The sequence below is a fragment of the Prionailurus viverrinus genome, chromosome A2 (assembly GCF_022837055.1).
Source record: "Prionailurus viverrinus isolate Anna chromosome A2, UM_Priviv_1.0, whole genome shotgun sequence".
Lineage (NCBI taxonomy): Eukaryota > Metazoa > Chordata > Mammalia > Carnivora > Felidae > Prionailurus > Prionailurus viverrinus.
The window spans coordinates 30,528,834-30,546,856 of record NC_062562.1 but is presented as its reverse complement, the minus strand read 5'-3'; the positions used below and the strand labels follow the sequence as shown (position 1 = coordinate 30,546,856).

The following is an 18,023-nucleotide window of genomic DNA, read 5'->3' as shown; positions in this document are numbered from 1 at the left end:
CACAATCGAGATATAAAACATTGCCATTCCCCCCCAAAAGTTCCCTTGTGCCCGTTTGTGGACAACTCCATTTCCCACCCACAGTTTTGGCATCCACTGAGCTTTTTTTTCCCCTCATGTAGTTTCGCCTTTTGCAGAATGTTGGTAAAGCTTCTCTGACCTTTGAGCTCAGGTAATGTGATAAACACTTCTAGCATCCTGGTGCCCTTATAGTTATAATTATACTGTATATGCAATTGACATCCATTGTTAAATATCCACCTCTTCTGCTAGACTTCTGCAGGCATGTCTGAGGGCAGAGAGTATGTAGCTAGGGCGTTACTGTATCCTCAGTACCATCCAGAAAAGGCTGAACAAACATTCATTCATTAAGTGATAAAGACTATAAGGAAGATGCTCTAAGTCACTATTGACTAAGCAAAAGCAATTTGGTACCCAGTGGTATCAAATGTATCCTATTGTAAAGCACCCAGAGACTAGATCATTCAAACATTCCTGGAGAGTATGCAGGTACTTTTGGAGTTATTGGGTCTAAATATTAGCAATCAGAACCATCCCAGGCAATCCCAGATTCATGGGATTAATTGCTCAATTAGCTAAAAATAAAATGGAAAAGTCTTCAGTCATTTAACAGTCTACTGCCATTATTTTGTTTACTTGCATATTTAAATTTTTAAAATGTTTACTCATTTTTGAGAGAGAGAGAGAGAGAGAGAGAGAGAGAGCATGAGTGGGGGAGGGGCAGAGAGCGAGGGAGACAGAATCCAAAGTAGGCTCCAGGCTCTGAGCCATCAGCACAGAGCCTAACGCAGGGCTCGAACTCGTGAATTGCAAGAGCATGACACAAGCTGAAGTGGAACGCTTAACCAACTGAGCCACCCAGGTGCTCTGATTGTATTTTTAAAGCTGTTTACTTCATGATTTTTACACTCCATATATTTTGTAGCAACTCTGAAGTTACAGTGATGCTTAAGAGCAAAATCATGAAATCCTCAAAATCAAGCTTATTTTCAGCGTGCTCATCGAGTTCAGAAAGGAGGTCTTTGTATTTTGGTTTTGTTTCTTGTCCCTGTGAGAATAAAGAATAAGTAAAAACCGAATTCATTGTGCCACCTTGGTTTTACAGATAACAAGCAATTAAGAAACATGTTATTAACATGTTCTTGTAACATGGCATAACACGGTAGTAACAATATCATGTCAAGTTGTTACCAGGGCTACCAGTGGGGCACTGTGTTAAATCTTTTCATGGGTTATTTCCTCGAATTTCCACAGTGACCTTATGAATATACGACTATTATCCCCACTTAACAGATGAGCATCAAAGGACTCAGTGAGAATTAAGTCACTTGCCCCAACCTATGCAGCTATTGGTGTGAAGCTAGAGTTCATGGTCTTGGCCGCCTGATTCTGGAGCCCACCTCTTAACTACTAACCATCTGCCTCTCTAGAAGCACAGATGTGTTACATTTAACATATAATCTCTATTATGAGAGGTATTCACTCCGTGTTCTAATGAACAATAAGATCGTCCAGAAATACGAAATTAAAAAATGCTCATAGAAAAATCTGTGCTTTGGAAAATTGTCCAGCGTTCAGTTTCATCACAAATCACACCCAAGTCCATAGTCCTCCTAAATAGATTGAGGGGAAACATGTGAGTAGTACATCCACGAAGAGGCTTTTTAGTTTCCAACCACAGCCTGTGAAATATCCTCCCAAGTGGCATTAACAACATTAAGGTCGTTTGATTCTCTGGTATTCTGGGCTGTGTTTGCATTTAGTTCAACCCCAAATGCTCAGCCATGTGCTAGCTGTAAAAAGCCATCACAGCAACGACTAAAGCACTTTAGGAATGATGATACATTCCTCTTACCGACTAGACCATTCTTGTCTCTCCAGGCTGGTTGTCCTCAAGAGGTCACACCTAACAGTGAAGGCAAAAAGAGTTTCCCCTGCCTCACTCCATGACAGCTGAGTGCTCTGTGGACATGGTGGGGCCCACGGCAGAGACAGGACTACTTACTAGTGGAAGGACACACTGCTCAAAGGTCAGAGGCGGCTGTAGATCTTCTCTCTTTTTTCTCTATGTATTTTAAGTACCTGGGAGCTGGCCCAGGTAGTTCTCTTGGGGCCTGATCAGCCATCTTCTTTCTGTATCTTCTTATCAGTGCGTATAAATGCTCAGTTTTGTTTTATCTGACTGACTATAGAGTGTTAAGATCCCCCCAAATTACGTTAGGCTTGTGAGAAAGGAGATGTTCCTCTCAGAACCCAGGCCTCAGCCCAAAGTGCCATCTCAGTTAACCAGAGAGCTCCACATAGGGATGTAAGAGAAAGCCCAGTTACTCATTAAGGGGCTGCGGTCTTTTGCCGTTGACCTGTGTGCCCCTACCTGCCCTGAGGAGTCTCACAGAGCTGGGTGCTAGGTCCAAGGCAGCATCCTGACATTACTCTCCATGTTTGCTCCTTAAAGTTAAGTTACCACTATTAATACTGAGAATGTCCTAGAGTCCCCTGAAATATGGCTTCTGCTTTCTGTCATCTTGAGCAGAGAACAGCACTTCACATGAGGCCTGGATAGGTCTGCTGCTGGAGATCCAGAAATTGTCTGCCTCTCTCAAGTTTAATCTACACTGAGGGACATGATTTGGCTCTAACTTTCTTTTACCCTTGGCTATTCTCAGAGGGATGGTGAATTACAGCAGGAACCCCCTCGTCCGAGGTTTCTCTTTCCACAGTTTGAGTTGCCTGGGTCAACTGGGATTTGGAAGCAACCATTCTCCTTCTGATGATCATCAGAAGGTCAATGGAAGCCTAAGTTGACGTGACAGAGCTTACATCATTTACCTCCCTTCCTGTCAGTCATGTGGCATTTTATCATCTCACATGCCCACCGGAAGGGTGAGTACAGTACGATAAGGTATTTTGACAGAGAGACCACGTTCATGTAACTTCTACTAGAGTATATTGTCATTGTTCTATTTTATTATTATTGTTAGGAGTCTCTTACTACATCTAATTTATGAAGGAAACTTTATCATAGGCATGTGTGCATAAGGAAAAGCAGTCTAGAGAGGCTTCTGTACTGTCTGTGGTCAGGCATCCACGGGGGCCTGGGAACTGTCCCCTTACATGGGGTGGGGGGGGGGGGTAGGTGGTGCGATTGTACATCAGGATGACCGTCCACTAGGTCCTCATTTTCATACGTGTGAAAAGTTCCCTGAAGATCTGCCCAGCCACCAAGTATGAGGCCTTTTTCTCTCTAGAATGTGTCATCTCGTTTGGCCTCTGATGTTGGCAAGTGTTATAGGATTTCTTCACCCACGCTTTCCTTAAAGGCTCCCCAGAACTTTTTACTGCTTGGCAAATTCTTGCCTGATACTTCTGGCTACAAAGATTTTTCTTAAAAAACAAAATCAAATAATCATACAAATAATACTTATTCTTCCTGAAATTGAAAATGTGTACTCTTTGGGAGCCTGGATGGCTGAGTCGGTTAAATGACCCTTGAGCTTGGCTCGGGTCATAATCTCATGGTTGGCGAGTTTGAGCCCCGAAACGGGCTTTGCGCTGACAGCACGGCTGCTGCTTGGGATTCTCTCTCCCTCTCCCTGCCCCTACCCCACCTGCTGTCTCTCTCTCAAAATAAATAAAATTTAAAAAAAAAGAAAGAAAGAAAATATGTGCCCTTTGACCTCTATCAGTTCACTTCCTCATCCCCCTCCCCCTGGGAACCACATTCTATTCTCTGTTCTAATGAAATTGAGTTTTTATAAAATCACTTTATTTGTGGAATAAAAAAAAAAAAAAGTCGATTTCTCACACAGTCTTTTGAAATAATCCAAGATTCACAGGAAGTTGTCCCCTTGGCCCACCTTCCCCCAGTGGATGACACCAGATATAACTGTCATATGCTAGAGCCAATACATTTATATTTTCATGGAATTATAGTACTTATTTTCGTAGTATCTCCGAACACCCATAGAACTTTAGAGACTGCTTTAAGTCTTTTTCTTGCTCTACCTACTAATAAATATTGGTGGTCAAGACTCTGTACAAACCCCTCTTTTCTTCTTATGGATGTCCCCTCAGCCAGCATTTCCCTAAGTATGCTTGTAGGGTGTAACGCAGTTTTAGGCGAGGCAGGATGAACTATTAAATACAAGTTAGTAGTCATCTATTCTTTTACTACCTTCCACTCTTACCCATTGAATTAACACTTAGAATAGTGATGTTATTAAAAAGAGATAATTCTAAGTTTATTTACTGAGAGAGAGACACACACACACAGACAGACAGCAGGTGGGGGAGAAAGAGAGGGAGAGAGAGAGAGAGAGAGAGAGAGAGAGAGAATCCCAAGCAGGCAGTGCCCTGACTGCAGAGCCCAATGCGGGGCTCAAAATCACGAACCGTGAGATCATCACCTGAGTCCAAATGAAGAGTCGGGTGCTTAACCGACTGGGCCCCCCAGGTGCCTCAGTGATAAAGTATTCTTATAAAATAAATTTATTTAAAAAGAAAGTTAAAATAGAAAAGTTCTAAGTGAATTGTAATACAGACTCTAGGCAGATATGGGAAAGATATTGAAGGAGGTATTCAAATGACTGAAGGTTGGAAAATACGCCTCTAGGTAATTTAGGTCACTCCCTTCAGGTCAGTGACTGTTCATCTACTGCTAACTCTGACTTCCGAATTGCGAACACAAATCTCTATTCTGACCTCCCAAGTCATATGTCCTGTTGCTCTGTTTCTCCTCCGGAATGTTTCATGGACATCTTAAAATTGACAAATTCTGATGGAACTCATCATTTTGCCTCCCACCCCACCTCACCTCAAATATGCTTATTCCTCAATCTTTGACTTCTCTGGAAATGAGGCCACCACCCATTTCTTCCCACAGTCAGAAACTGGGGTGTCATAATTTGCTCCTCCTGTCCTTCAACCCTATAGCCAGTCAATTATCGGATCCTGTTCATTCCACCTTCCAGATGTCTCTCCTGTTCAGCACCCTAGTCCTGACATTATTGGCCTCTGTTTGGAGTGCTTCCTCACAGACACTCTTTCTTTGTCCCACCCCCACCCCGACCCCTACCCCAATCCCATCTGCAGGTGATGTAATTTCTTCACCCTTGATTTAGAAACATTCCTGGCTTCCTCCTGCTCTCAGGCTATGCCTTTGTAATTTTGCTTCTCTCCACCTTCTCAGCCTCATCGCCTAGTGCTTCCTACTTTCCTTTCCCTTCTCGGCTCTCCCAGATCTTTGACCTGCCTTACAGGATTTGCATATGCCATTGCCTCTGCTTGGAATGCTACGTTCTCAGTGCCCACCCTCCTCCCTTGCAAAACTAACTCTTGCTCACTCTTCAGATCTCAGCTATACCTTTATTTTCCAGGAGAGCTTCTTTGACTGACTGCCCCAAGATGGTCCCTCTGTTTTACTCTTTCAATGCATGCCATAGTGTTTCATGGTTATTTGCATATTTCTAATGACCTTTTCAGCAGATCTCTCTACTCTGCTAGGTTTTTTTTGAAGCTTACTTATTTTGAGAGAGAGAGAGAAACAGCATGAGTGGGGGATGGGCAGAGAGAGAGGGAGAGACAGAGAATCCCAAGCAGGGTCTGCGCTACCTGCACAGAACCTGCTACGGGACTTGAACTCACAAAACCATGAGATCATGACCTGAGCTAAAATCAAGAGTCCCACACTTAACCAACTGAACCACCCAGGCACCCCTCTATTCTGCTGGATTTTTAGCTTGTTCACTGCATTAACTTCAGTGCTCAGTTCACTTCCTGGCAAATGGTAGGTGTTCATTAAACATTTGTTGAATGAAACAACATAATAGGGCCCTTTCGCTGGAGTTGTTGGCTCTTTGGGCCACCCAGTATGGCGTGGCCCCCATTTCTTCATGCGTGTTCATTTTCTCACCTCCGTGAAATTCCTAAATTGGGTTTGCAGCAGATTTTTGGCAGTAGCTTTTCCAAGTTTACCATCAGGGTCAGAAGAGTTTCTGAAAATCAGAGCAATGGTAGCAATGGCCTTTTCCAGATCTGAGCCCTTCCTGAGAGCTGTGAGGGAAGAAATGTACAATGATGTAGTCTAGGTTAGAAATGGTTCTTCCCCAGACACAGGGTTGTATTTTCCGAGGGAACTGGGATGAGCAGGGTTGGAAGATGTATGTCAATGTGGCCCTGCCCTTGGACTCTTTGCCCCCTATCTGGGAGTCGGATGTAGGGACATCTGACACCAGGTCCTTAAATAATTGAAACAAAAGTTCCTTCGGGAGCAATAAGAATTAGGAGAATCAGGATAAGATTTACCACCTGCTTGTCATGTGACCTTGGGAAAACACTTCACCTCTCTCACAGTTGGTTTTTTGATCTGCAAAATATTTAAAGGGCACCTGCTTGGTGCTAGGCTCAGTCCCTGGCACTGAGGGTACCACAGTGAGTAAGACAGAGTCCTGCTCTTGTGGAGTTTATATTCGATGTCAATCAAAGCATCACTTCAGGTCAGTGTGATAAAGGAGAATAGCATTTAAAACAAGCTCTTTGATATCACGATGGTTAAGGGACCTCTTTGACCTAAGGCCTCAAACATACTGATTTCCCAGCTGGTTTCTCTGGTTTAAACTCCTTGAAAGGGTGATGCTAACTCATTCCTTTCTAGTGGGTAGCACCCAGTGGACACTGAGAACTACACAAGATACAGCAAAAAAAATTTGTATGTTCTCTGTCCTCTGAGGCTCTAACACATCCTCTATTATAGAACTTCTCTCATGTTATAGTTACCGTATTAAAAAAAACCTTTTTAAATATTTATTCTTGAGAGACACACACACACACACACACACACAGAGCACGAGTAGGGGAGAGGCAGAGAGAGAGAGAGGGAGACACAGAATCCGAAGCAGGCTCCAGTCTCTGAGCTGTTAGCACAGAGCCCGACGCGGGGCTCAAACCCACAAACTACGTGATCATGACCCGAGCTGAAATAGGACGCTGAACCGACTGAGCCACCCAGGGCCCCAGTTACTGCATTTTTAATGGCCTTTCTTCTCAACTACATTGCAAGCCCTGTGAGGCCAGGGAATCATATCTTTCTTCATCACTGTATTCCCAGTGACCAACACAAAGTCCAGCTATATAGTAGGTGCTAGGACATGCCATTTAATGAATGAATAAGAAGAAAAGAAAAAAAAAATCCTACCATTTCTAACCCAGGTACTATGCAACAATTGTTTATACAAAGAATGATGATCAGACAGAATAACACAACTTTTGTATTGAGCGCCCACTATATTTCTAATATTTCCCACTCAGTACCCAGATGTGGCCTCTGCTTTTACAATATACTTTACAATCTAATGAGATAATAAGTAATAATCAATAAGATAAGTGCTTATGCATGTATTTGCTTTTATATACACTCAATAATTATTTCTCTATATACATAGATAACATGGATTTACAGCTTGTGATGTATGAGGCAAAAAAGGCACAGAAACAGAAGAAAATTTAAAAAATACATCTGGGGGAGTGCCTGGGTGGTTCACTTGGTTAAGCATCTGACTATGGCTCGGGTCACCTTTTGTGAGTTCAAGCCCCTCTGTGCTGACAGTTTAGGACCTGGAGCCTGCTTCAGATTCGTGTCTCCCTCTCTCTCTGCCCCTCCCCCACTCATGCTCTGTCTCTCTCTCTCCCTCAAGAAATGAACAAAACATTAAAAAAAATTACATCTGGGAGGAAAACTACTTAGATAGCTGGTCTTGGAGGTCTCTGTGAGTAGATGAACATTTAAGCTAAGACCTAATGGATGAGAGGGATCCTGCCATGTGAAAGGGTTGGGGTGGGGTGGGATGGGGTAGTCAGGCTAGGATTAGGGTTGTGCCAAATGTCTCAAGCTCAAACAGAATAGTGAGGGCTCGGATCAGAAGGAGTGTGGCACACCGGGATTGCTGAAAGGAGACAGCTGTGACTGAAACCTAGAAGAAGGAGGTTTGGTTAAGGAAGGAGAACAAGACCACGGAGAGCTTACAGCCCATAGAAAGGCATCAGACTTTTCTTTGCGAACATTTTCTCCCAGTTCATAAACTGTTGGGTTTTTAATCCTTTGAGATCTTTTGTGGACGAATTGTTTCCAATTTTTATCAAGTCTGATTTATCAATGCTTCCTCTTCTGAAAGAGTTGTCCTATGTAAAGTTAAAAGTTTTGTCATTGTATGGTCTACATTTAAATCCATGGCCCATTCTGAGTTCATGTTTCTAGAAGGTGTAAGTCTTAGGTGGAGGTTCAGGTTTTTAACCGGCGGAGGACCAGTTGCTTCCGCATCAGGTGTTGAAAATGCTATACTTCCTTCGCTGAATTGCTTCGCATCTTTGTCAAACGTCAGTTGGGCATATTTGTATGGGTCAGTGTCTGGGTTTCCCGTTCTGTTTCATTGATCTGTACATCTGTCCCTCTGTCAACATCACATTTCTTTGATTCCAGTAGCCATATAGTAAGCCTTAATATGGAGGAGAGTGAGTCCCCCACTTTCTTCTTTTTCAAAATTATCTTGGCTATTTTAGGGCTTTCCATGTATATTATATATGACTTGCAGTAAGCCTTAAGAGAATTTTTTTAAAGTTTATTTATTTTGAGAGGGAGGGAGAGTGCTCAGGGAGGGACAGAGAGAGAGGAGAGAGAGGATCTCAAACAGGCTCCATGCTGTCAGCACAGAGCTGAATGTGGGGCTTGACCTCATGAACCGTGAGGTCGTGACCTGGGATGAAACCAAGAGTCTGACGCTTAACCGACTGAGCCACCCGGGCGCTCAAGCTTTAGCAGAAATTTGACGAGAATTTCTGTATTTACTGTGTCAACTCTTCCAGTCCAGGAACACAGTATGTATCTCCATCGTCATAGCACTTTACAGATGAAGCAAGGATGTGACCTCGCTGGGGACCCACCACTAGTAAGTGGCAGAGCTTGAATTTGAATCCTGGTCAAAAACATAAGCCTCCTGAAGAGATTTTTTTTTTTTCCTGCCTGTCTTCTGCTCTGTGGCACCTGGAATCTTTAGAAAAATGCCTGGCACATGGTACATGCTTCACACATATTCATGGAATGAATGTCTGCCAAATCTATGTCCTTAGCTTCTTGGTCCCTGATTTCTTCCCTCGTTCCCGATGCTCAGTCTTACCTGCCTATGGTTCTGCTTGACATTTCCCACTTCTGTCTGCTCACCCAGTGGCTGGGCCTCCATCTAGCCTAGAATGCCAACCTCAGAACCTTCTCTGCTTCTTTGGATTTTATTGTTAGCTTTTTCTCCCCCTCTCCCTCATCCTTAGCCACCTCTTCCCTTCACCTCTGTCACATCCCTGACACCCACGGTCAGAATTGAGACGCTTCTCGCTTACCCAACACTCTGCGGCTCGTCGAAATCCATGGAGATGAGCATATTCCTCTAGCTTGGGTCTGTCTTTCCTGGGGTGTGTGCTTGAGGAGGTGGGATGCTATATGGCGGTAACCTTGAACTTAAGTGGCCAAAAAATAGACTCCATTCATTCTGTCTTTAAGAAGCAAATTGCTTAGAGGAAATACCTTAATTCCTTAAGAGGTAAACATTCCTTCTGTAATTTTGACCAGTTGCTTCATTAATTAATAACCAAGAATAAATTAGGGGAGGCTTTACTATGAGCTGCTCTATTCTCCAGGCTCTTTCTGGTGAGGAAGGGGTGTATTTCCAGTCTGGAGTGGGCTGGCAAATAATGACAGACACCTTCCTTGTTTATTGCATGCCAGGTGCCTTTTACACTTAATCTTATTTAATGCTTAGTAAAACCCACAGAGGTAAGTGTGATTTGTGTCTCAATTTTACATATTGGAAACTGACACATGGAGAGATTAAGAGTTTTAAGGTCACATCGCTCAGAAGTGGCAGAGGACACATTTGAAAGTCTGATTTCAAAGACCAGAGAAAGATCTGCCACTTTGGAAGATCTCTTTATAAGGCCACCTCCGTGGAGGCTGTGGAACCAGACATTTTCCAACCCTTCGAGGAACTCAACGTCTGGCTGCCTTCTAGATGGGGACTCCATCTGGACTAGCCAACTCCTCTTTCCTTCTCCTCCATTCTTTTGAACCCGGCGGGCAGTTTTTGTCCTGACTATAAAATAGCATATGTTCATGGTAAAAACTGAACTAGAAAACATCACACATGAAAGTTAACAAGGCACTCTGGTTATCTTACCAACACCGATGATACTTTTCGAGATGTTTTGTTTTTCCTGTTTTTATGGCTGGGTTCTTCCCTTACTAAACCCAGCGTGTTGCCTTTTAATTCCTGTCTGCCTCACAGAGTTGGGAGCAAATATGTGAAAGCATATTGTAAAGGGCTAAGTCCTAATAAAAATGCAAGGGCTTGATGTTTCTCTTTTGGCGTCTTTTATCAGCTTTCTTGCCTCTGGAAGGGGTGTATCGGAGAGGGTGTTAAACCAGGTACTTCATGTTGACCTCTCCTGTTATTTCCGATCTTGCTTCTTACGCTTTGATAATACTAAACTCTGTGTAGTCCCCTTACTCACTCTGTTCTCCCAACAAGTACTTTTTGGCAAATATTTATTGCCAGGCTCTGTCTTACTTCTGGGGATAGAACCGTGAACAACAGCAGTGGAGACATTCTAATTTCCTGGTGCTTGCATTCTGGAGGACAGTTGTAAACGAATGATCACGGAGCTGGTATTCTACGTGTCAGCCCCTCTTCTGTAGGATATACAGGGTTCAACTCAATTCTTATATCAGCCTTCGTAGGTAGGTTCCCGTATCATCCCCACTCTATAGAGGAGAAAACTGAGGGACAGCAAGGTTAGGTAGCTTGCTCGAGGTCACACAGTCTGGTCCCTCCCCATGATGTACACTGCCTTTAGATATTGTTTTTCAGGCAGTGTATTCTGTACGACTCTTTCTGACACCCCCAGATTGGGCAACAGGTCCCTCTTCTGGGCTTCTCGATTTCCCCAGACATACATTTATCATAACCCTCACACTAGAACACTCTTCAGCTATCTAAATTTCCTTCTAGGTCAGTGCTGTCCAAGAGAAATGTAATGTGAGCCGTAATGATAATCTAAACATTTCTGGTAGCCACATTAAGAGAGTAAAAGGAAACATACAAAATTATTTTCATAACACATTTTATTTAACCCAGTGTATTAAAAATATTATCACTTGGGGCGCCTGGGTGGCCCAGTCGGTTAAGTGTCTGACTTTGGCTCAGGGCATGATGTGGTGAGTTTGAGCCCCATGTCAGGCTCTGTGCTGACAACACAGAGCCTGGAGCCCGCTTCCAATTCTGTGTCTCCCTCTCTCTCTCTGCCCCTCCCCTGCTCACGCTCTGTCTCTGTCTCGCTCTCAAAAAGAAACATTAAAACAATTTATTTAAAATATCATTTCAATATGTAATCAATCTAAACCAATTATTGAAACAGGCTCCATTTTTTTTTTCATATTAAGTCTCTTAAATCTGACTTACCTATTACACACATTTCAGGGCTCAGTACCTTCATGTGCCTAGTGGCTGCTCTATTGGACGGAACAGTTCTAGACTGCACACTCCCAAGGGCAGTTACTACATTTTATCTGTATGCTCATTCCCAGGCCCTGGAGTGTTGTGGACCTTAGTGTATGTGTGTTGGACTGAGCTGACTGGAACTTCAGGGCAATCCTCTGCCTCTTTCTCTTCACCTGCCGTGGAACGTGGGACACAGATCTAAACACTAGATCTAGCAAGTACCTGACACATTAGTGTCACAGGAACACAACTCTCAGTACAGCAAGGCATCAGAATCCCCTCATTTTAGAACTTTTCCTAGTAGCAGTTATTTTTGCAAATGGAGCAATGGAGACCCATGGGAGAGAAGTGGTCTGTCCAAGTTCACACAGGTAGTGTGCAGCAAGAATCAAAACTGGCTCGCTTTTTTTCTCTCTAGGTCAGTAGTTTCCCCAACACTCTAGTGCTTCTCAAACTTTTCTGCCACAAAACTGCTTTGGATGCTAGAGGCAGCGATGTACTCGTCCCCCACTCCCACCCTCAAGAGGTCAAGGGCACACGCCCAAGTAGCCAGCAGAGAAAATGTGGGTTCTCACCTCTACTGCATCCTCTATCCCTGCCTCATTTCAATGGATAACGTTTAGAACGACTTGCATTGAATAAAACACATTCTGGGAAGTTGAGCCGTGTTTATCCTGTGTTTTTTTTTTTAGGACGTGGGAATAAATGTGGCCCAATGGTCCAATGCTAGGAATCTGGTGCTAAGAATGGTGCACACATGTGTGTGTGTTCAGGGGCAGTGAGGGTGATGGAGAGTTACTACTCCCCTCAACTTCCTAGAAGGGATAAGTTGCATTAGAAATGCGGGACAATTATCACGAGTGTCTGAAATTGTGTATATTGTAAAACAGAATAGGTTTTCTGTTGTCATGGTATAAAAACAATTGTTCCATCAAGATGGAGATTTATTTCAGTAAAAATACCAAGTCTCCTTTGGAGACGTTGGCCAGCCGTTTAGGAAGAAAAACAGTTTCAATATAGTCATATCCAAGTTTATGCTTGTTATTCTGTGAACATTTTAAAGCCACGGATTTTGGAATAAGATAATGATCCAAGTATATGAGTGGGGTTTTTTCTTAATATTACCAACGGAAAGAACAATATGTTAGTTCTAAAGATATTTTACCTATAAAGTTGAATTCTGAGTGTAAGTATTTCTATTTTGAGAGTTGGCAACACTGTTTTCACTCGACCAACAAGGGGCAGTTGGGGGTTGTTTGCATTCTGAGTTCCAGTGACCATTCACGAGTTAGGTATTGATGGTCTTGCTCTGGATGGTCTTGCTCCGGAGGATGCTACCCATAGACAGGCAACTGCGCGTGTGGGAAGAACACTGAATTAGGAGTCATGGGATCCATGCTTTCAGCTTGGCCTTTAATGGACTAACTTGGGGCAAACTAATTCCTATCACTGGACTTCAGTTCTCAAAAGAGTTCTATAAAAAGAACATGGGTATTTGATGATTTGTCCACAAGGTCTCTTAGATTTCTGGCATCCTTTGCCGTCCTGTTCTTTTTAACTCCCGGTGCCCTATCATGGTAGAGGGGAAATACACACATCCCAGTCACTCCAAGTCTTACCTTTCACTGAAGCCAGTTGTTTGGAGATTGAAATGCTGCCAACAAAATGAAAGAAACATAAGGATTTTGGAGACTGTGTATTCATCTCTGCGTTGAAAGTAAAGCAATACAATGATTTAAAAATCAACTTATTTTCAGTAAGCTTTCACTGAACCTTCTAGTGCAGCAGCCATCTGTCTTGCAAACTCCATTTCCTCCTGGCCACATAGGAAAGAAGTGCTTGAACGTGCCTCACCCACACATCCTGGTCTTTCTTGCGTTCATGTAACCACATGACTAAATTCCCTCCAATGGGAAAGGAGTAGAAAAGAGCAATCACCTTTCATGCGAGCTCTTCTCCGTTCTCTCTTATTTCCAGCTGACTAACACAGAAATTATCGAGGACACCTTGGAACCCACATGTTGAAACCACAAGCGTCCTTATCCTGGGTCCCTACATGGCTACATGGAGTCAGTCTGCCACAGACCTGGAATCCCCACTCCGGACTGTCACATGAGAAAGAAAAAGAAAATAACTTCTTGTTCAATAAAACACTAAGGATTTGGAGTTTATTTATGTGCCCCAGGAGCTGAGCCTACCTAAGAGTCTAGGTCCTCTGCTGGGGGGAGAGGATACATCATGAATGACAGCGACATGTTCCTGCACTCTTGGGGCTTAAAGTCTAGTGCAGAAAACAGACTTCAAACACGTAATTCAATACAGAGGCCTGGCAGAGCATTTACAGAGGGCAGGGAAGAACTAACGCAGTCTACAGGTCCGAGTAATGGCATTTTATCTGAGCAGTAGGTGAAGAAGGAGGAAGAGTGTTCCAGGCAGAGGAAACAATGTGCGTTAAGGCCCTGAAGTGGGAGAAGGCGGGCCATGATCAAAGAACCAAAGGAAGCACAGAGTGGCTAGAACCCAGAGAAGGACGCAGATGGTGGTGAAGGGGAGGCTGCAGTCAAGGGTCAGGGCCAGAGCCTGCTGAATCCTACGAAGGACTCTGGGCGTTATCCTAAGGGCAGTGGGAAGGAAGGGAATGGCATGATCACGTTTGCATTTGGGGAAGTTGTTCCACCTGATGCATCAGAAAAAGATTGGATAAGGGGCCAGATAGGAGGCAGGAAGATGAATCTCACTCCCTTACAAGTTGCAAATCAAAATTTGCTCCATATTTCAACCCCGATGGCTTTTGAGAAAACCAGTAAGAACAATAGTACTTGGTCGTAATCTTAGACAACCCCTTAAAGAGAATTTTTGGGTTGGAGATCTGGTTTTGGCATTAACTAGTCAAGATCTCATCACCTTGGGGGCCTCATTTTTCTTGTTTGTAAAATTAGGAAGCTGGACTCTGATATTTTACACCTTCTATGGTCTTCTTGGTGAGTTCCTCTTAGTTTTCTAGAAACTTTGCACCCTTATCATCCCCTTCATATAATGTGCTATCTTTTTACTTTGCATACATGTAGTATACTTGCAACATGACTTGTTATTTTCTATTGTCATGATCTCCTCCATTAGTCTGTGAGAACTTTGATGGCAAGAGCTGTGCAGTTTATCTCAAAATCTTCCCCTCCCCACCTCCCACCTCCACCTAGCAGAGTACTGCCTAGCACTTGTGAAGTGTTTAAGAAAGTGTTTTGAACTACAGGACATCTAAATAAAATTACATGAGAAAGATTATTTTTCATCTATTAGCCATAGTTTGACACATTTGAATGATATGAATCAATTTCCCTCTGTCACGGATAATCTGCAAGTTATTTGTTCCACAGTTAAAATCATTGCTAGTTTTGATTCACAAATGTTTCTCAAGAGGCAATCAAAGATATTTGTGTTGATTGTATCATCTTTTCAGTTTGCAATCAAGGCTGCACATTTGTTCCCTTTGTTTCCCCAATTCAATTTAAAGCTGGATTGGGGTGGGTAATAAGCACCAAATTCGCAATTTCTTGGCCATCAGGTTGACAGGATCTCTTGGGAAATGCACCTGCAGGCTTAAATAAAACACATTAAAGGAGAGCCATGCGTCACTGACCTTTTGGGCATTTTCCTAGGTGCTAAAGTGGATGTTGGGGCTCCAGGAAGACTGGGGTCCCCTTCCAAGTGGAGGGCTTGGTCCTGGGTACTGTGCATACAGCCACACATACTCTGCTTGCCTGTTGTGTGTTGGTCCTTCCTAAGCAACAGTCACTTGCCCACTGTTACTATTGTCATTCACTCCATGACAACTATATAAGGCACTTTTAGAAGAGCCTTTTGCTGGTGTTATTGTATGTAAACATTAAACCATTCATGCATTCAACAAACGTTTGAGTGCCTACGATAGGCCAGGCACTCTACAAGGTGCTGGGGACACAACAGTGAACAAAACCAGACATGGAGCCTGATCTCAGACAGCTTAGTGGGAAAGACATATTAATCAAGTGGTCATGCAAAAAAGTCACACCTGGGAACACTACCATGCAAGAGGATTCGAGGAGATTGGTATCAGCCAGGGAGACCAGGGAAGTGTCCCAGGGGAAGTGATGCTGGATGATGAGTAGGAGTTAAGTAGATGAAAAGTCAAAGGATCCGCATTGTGGGCAGAAGGAATAGCCTGTACTAATCTCAGGGGCAGCGGGGAGTGTGGTGATCAGGAGGGACTAAAGGAAAGGCCAGTGTGGCTGGACCGGAGAGGCTGGTGGGGAGTGACGCCCTGCCTGAGGAAGAAGAGAAGGCATGGTGGTTAAGACCATGCAGGAGCTGGGAGGCCACAGTAGGAGATTTTCACTCTAGGCCACAAGGACAGGAAAGCGTTTGTGGTTTTTAAGCAAGGAGGGTAATAAAGTTAGATTTCCTTTTTGAAAAAAAATCACCATAGCTTGTATGTGAAGAATAGCGTAAAGAGGTGGGCAGTATAAATGTACGAAGACCGGTGGGAAGGCTACTCCTCTTGTGTTAGCTTAGAGCTCTTTCTGTAAAAAACAAACAACAAACAAACAAAAAACCCAAAGAACAAAAAACACAGGGGTTGTGTCAGCTCGGCCAAATAGGTCTGGTTCGAGGAAGAAGTGACCAATGATTATTTAGATCACGGGCGAGTTGATGGGGGAGAGCAGACAGATCAACAGAAGCTAAGAACAGTCATTGTCCAGGCTGTAAGTTGGCTCTAGGACATTGCTATCTTACTACTGCATCACGGGTCACTGTGTCCATAAGGCCATTGTCACTCTCTCATCGCTTGCTTCCCTTCACGGGCTTTCTCTTCCCTCTTCCGTCTACCTCTTAATTCTAATTCCCTCAGCATTTTTCATTTAAACTGGAGGTGGGAGGGTGGCGGAGAATTTGGCCTCGGTCATTACTATTGCCCACGCCGGTCAGAGTTTTAATGCCAGCTCTCTCCGCACGTTGTCAGTTAGCCTGTGCAATGATCTCCGTTGGATTAGAGGATACTTCAAGCCAGCCTCACTGCCCAAGTTCAAACTGACAGCTGGTTTCCTTACAGAGGGCTCTGGGTAGGTTTCCCAGAACCTGGACCTGTAACACATATTCCCGATGATTCCAACACGGGCTGAATGGGGGGACTGTTGGTAGTGGTCGTAGAGAGGCTCCGCGGTAAAAAGGTCTGAGTTGGAATTCTGACTCTGTCACTTACTAGTGGTGTCTGGAATGAAAAAGATCTTTCAAACTGCCAAGTCCACTTTGCCAGCTGTACAAGAATACTTTCCTCACGGGGTTGTCGTGAAGGGAGAATGAGTGAATGTTGGCGAAGCAGTCAACACGGTGTCTGATACGTGAGGAGCAACCAACCAGTCGTGGTCACGGAGATGACGTTAGAGAGGTCTGTGTCATCAGAGTTCTGGCAGCACACGGAATCTAACTCAGATGGTCCAAGAGACGCCCATGGAAGAATTACCCAGTGGGTGGAGTTAGGAAACTAAGCATGGGTGGTGATGCACCGAGAGCCTGGCAACAATAAAAGACGGTTGGCATCCTTAGTCCCGAAGGGGCAAGGAGAGGAATTGCATGGTGGAGCCCAGTGACAGCGGGATTCCTAGAGCAAGGGCCACTTCGCAGTGCTGTGGTTGAAGGAAAGCAGCCACGGCTAGAAATCAGGCAAAATAGGGAGGGGGTGAGGAAGAAGTAGCCTACACTCTGATCTCCAGGCCGGGAAGCCGGGGAGCCTGGGAGGCTGAGTCTGCAGGAATTAGTCTCCAGGGGCATAGAGGAGGGCCCAAGTGGAATAGGAGAGAGGGACAAACAAATGGGCAAGAAGCAGCGTGATGATGCAGATGAACAAGAAAAAGAAGAGGAGGAGGGGAGGGGAGGGGAGGGGAGGGGAGGGGAGGGGAGGGGAGGGGACAGGAAAGAGGACAACAAGGCAGGTCTCAAAGACATGGCAGCATCTGCTGACAGTTCAGGTGAGAATGTATTATTTTTCTGAAACCATAATCTCGTAACATCATGAAACGTACTATTTACACACAGGGCCAAACCGTCCGGGAAAAAAAAAAAAAAAAAACATTTCAAAAAGTCCCTCAATCCACCTGGTCCTTTGGCAATAGGAGGGTGTCACAGGAACGTACCGAGGTAGGTACCAGTTTGGGGGGAAGGAAAGGTGTGGCAGGTCAGCAGGGGTTTCACAAATGACGCCACGTGCATTTACTGACCCGCGCAAAAGACGTTTCCCAAAGGGAACGACACAGGGGCTCTTGCACGTGGGCTCAGGGGGCGCAGGCAGCGGACGGTTGGCACAGTGGTAACGGTGCTGGGGTTTGGTGAAACTATTCAAGTGAGCGAGAAGTGTAGTCACAGAAGAGGGTTTTGCTCCCGGCTTTGCTCTCCCACCTTGGTCCGCTGCCCTGCTTTTTATCCTGCCAATCT

The 18,023-nt window shown here is 44.2% G+C and overlaps 1 protein-coding gene across 1 annotated transcript; it reads right to left on the bottom strand.

The window, feature by feature from the left end:
- Nucleotides 1-910: 910 nt before the first annotated feature.
- On the bottom strand, nucleotides 911-15,305 carry SNTN (sentan, cilia apical structure protein). Its single transcript, XM_047828046.1, has 4 exons — nucleotides 15,196-15,305; nucleotides 13,178-13,212; nucleotides 5,933-6,072; nucleotides 911-1,069 (listed from the first exon to the last, which is right to left on the bottom strand). Exons 1-4 carry the CDS (start codon nucleotides 15,303-15,305, stop codon nucleotides 911-913), a joined length of 444 nt encoding a protein of 147 aa, XP_047684002.1.
- Nucleotides 15,306-18,023: the final 2,718 nt, after the last annotated feature.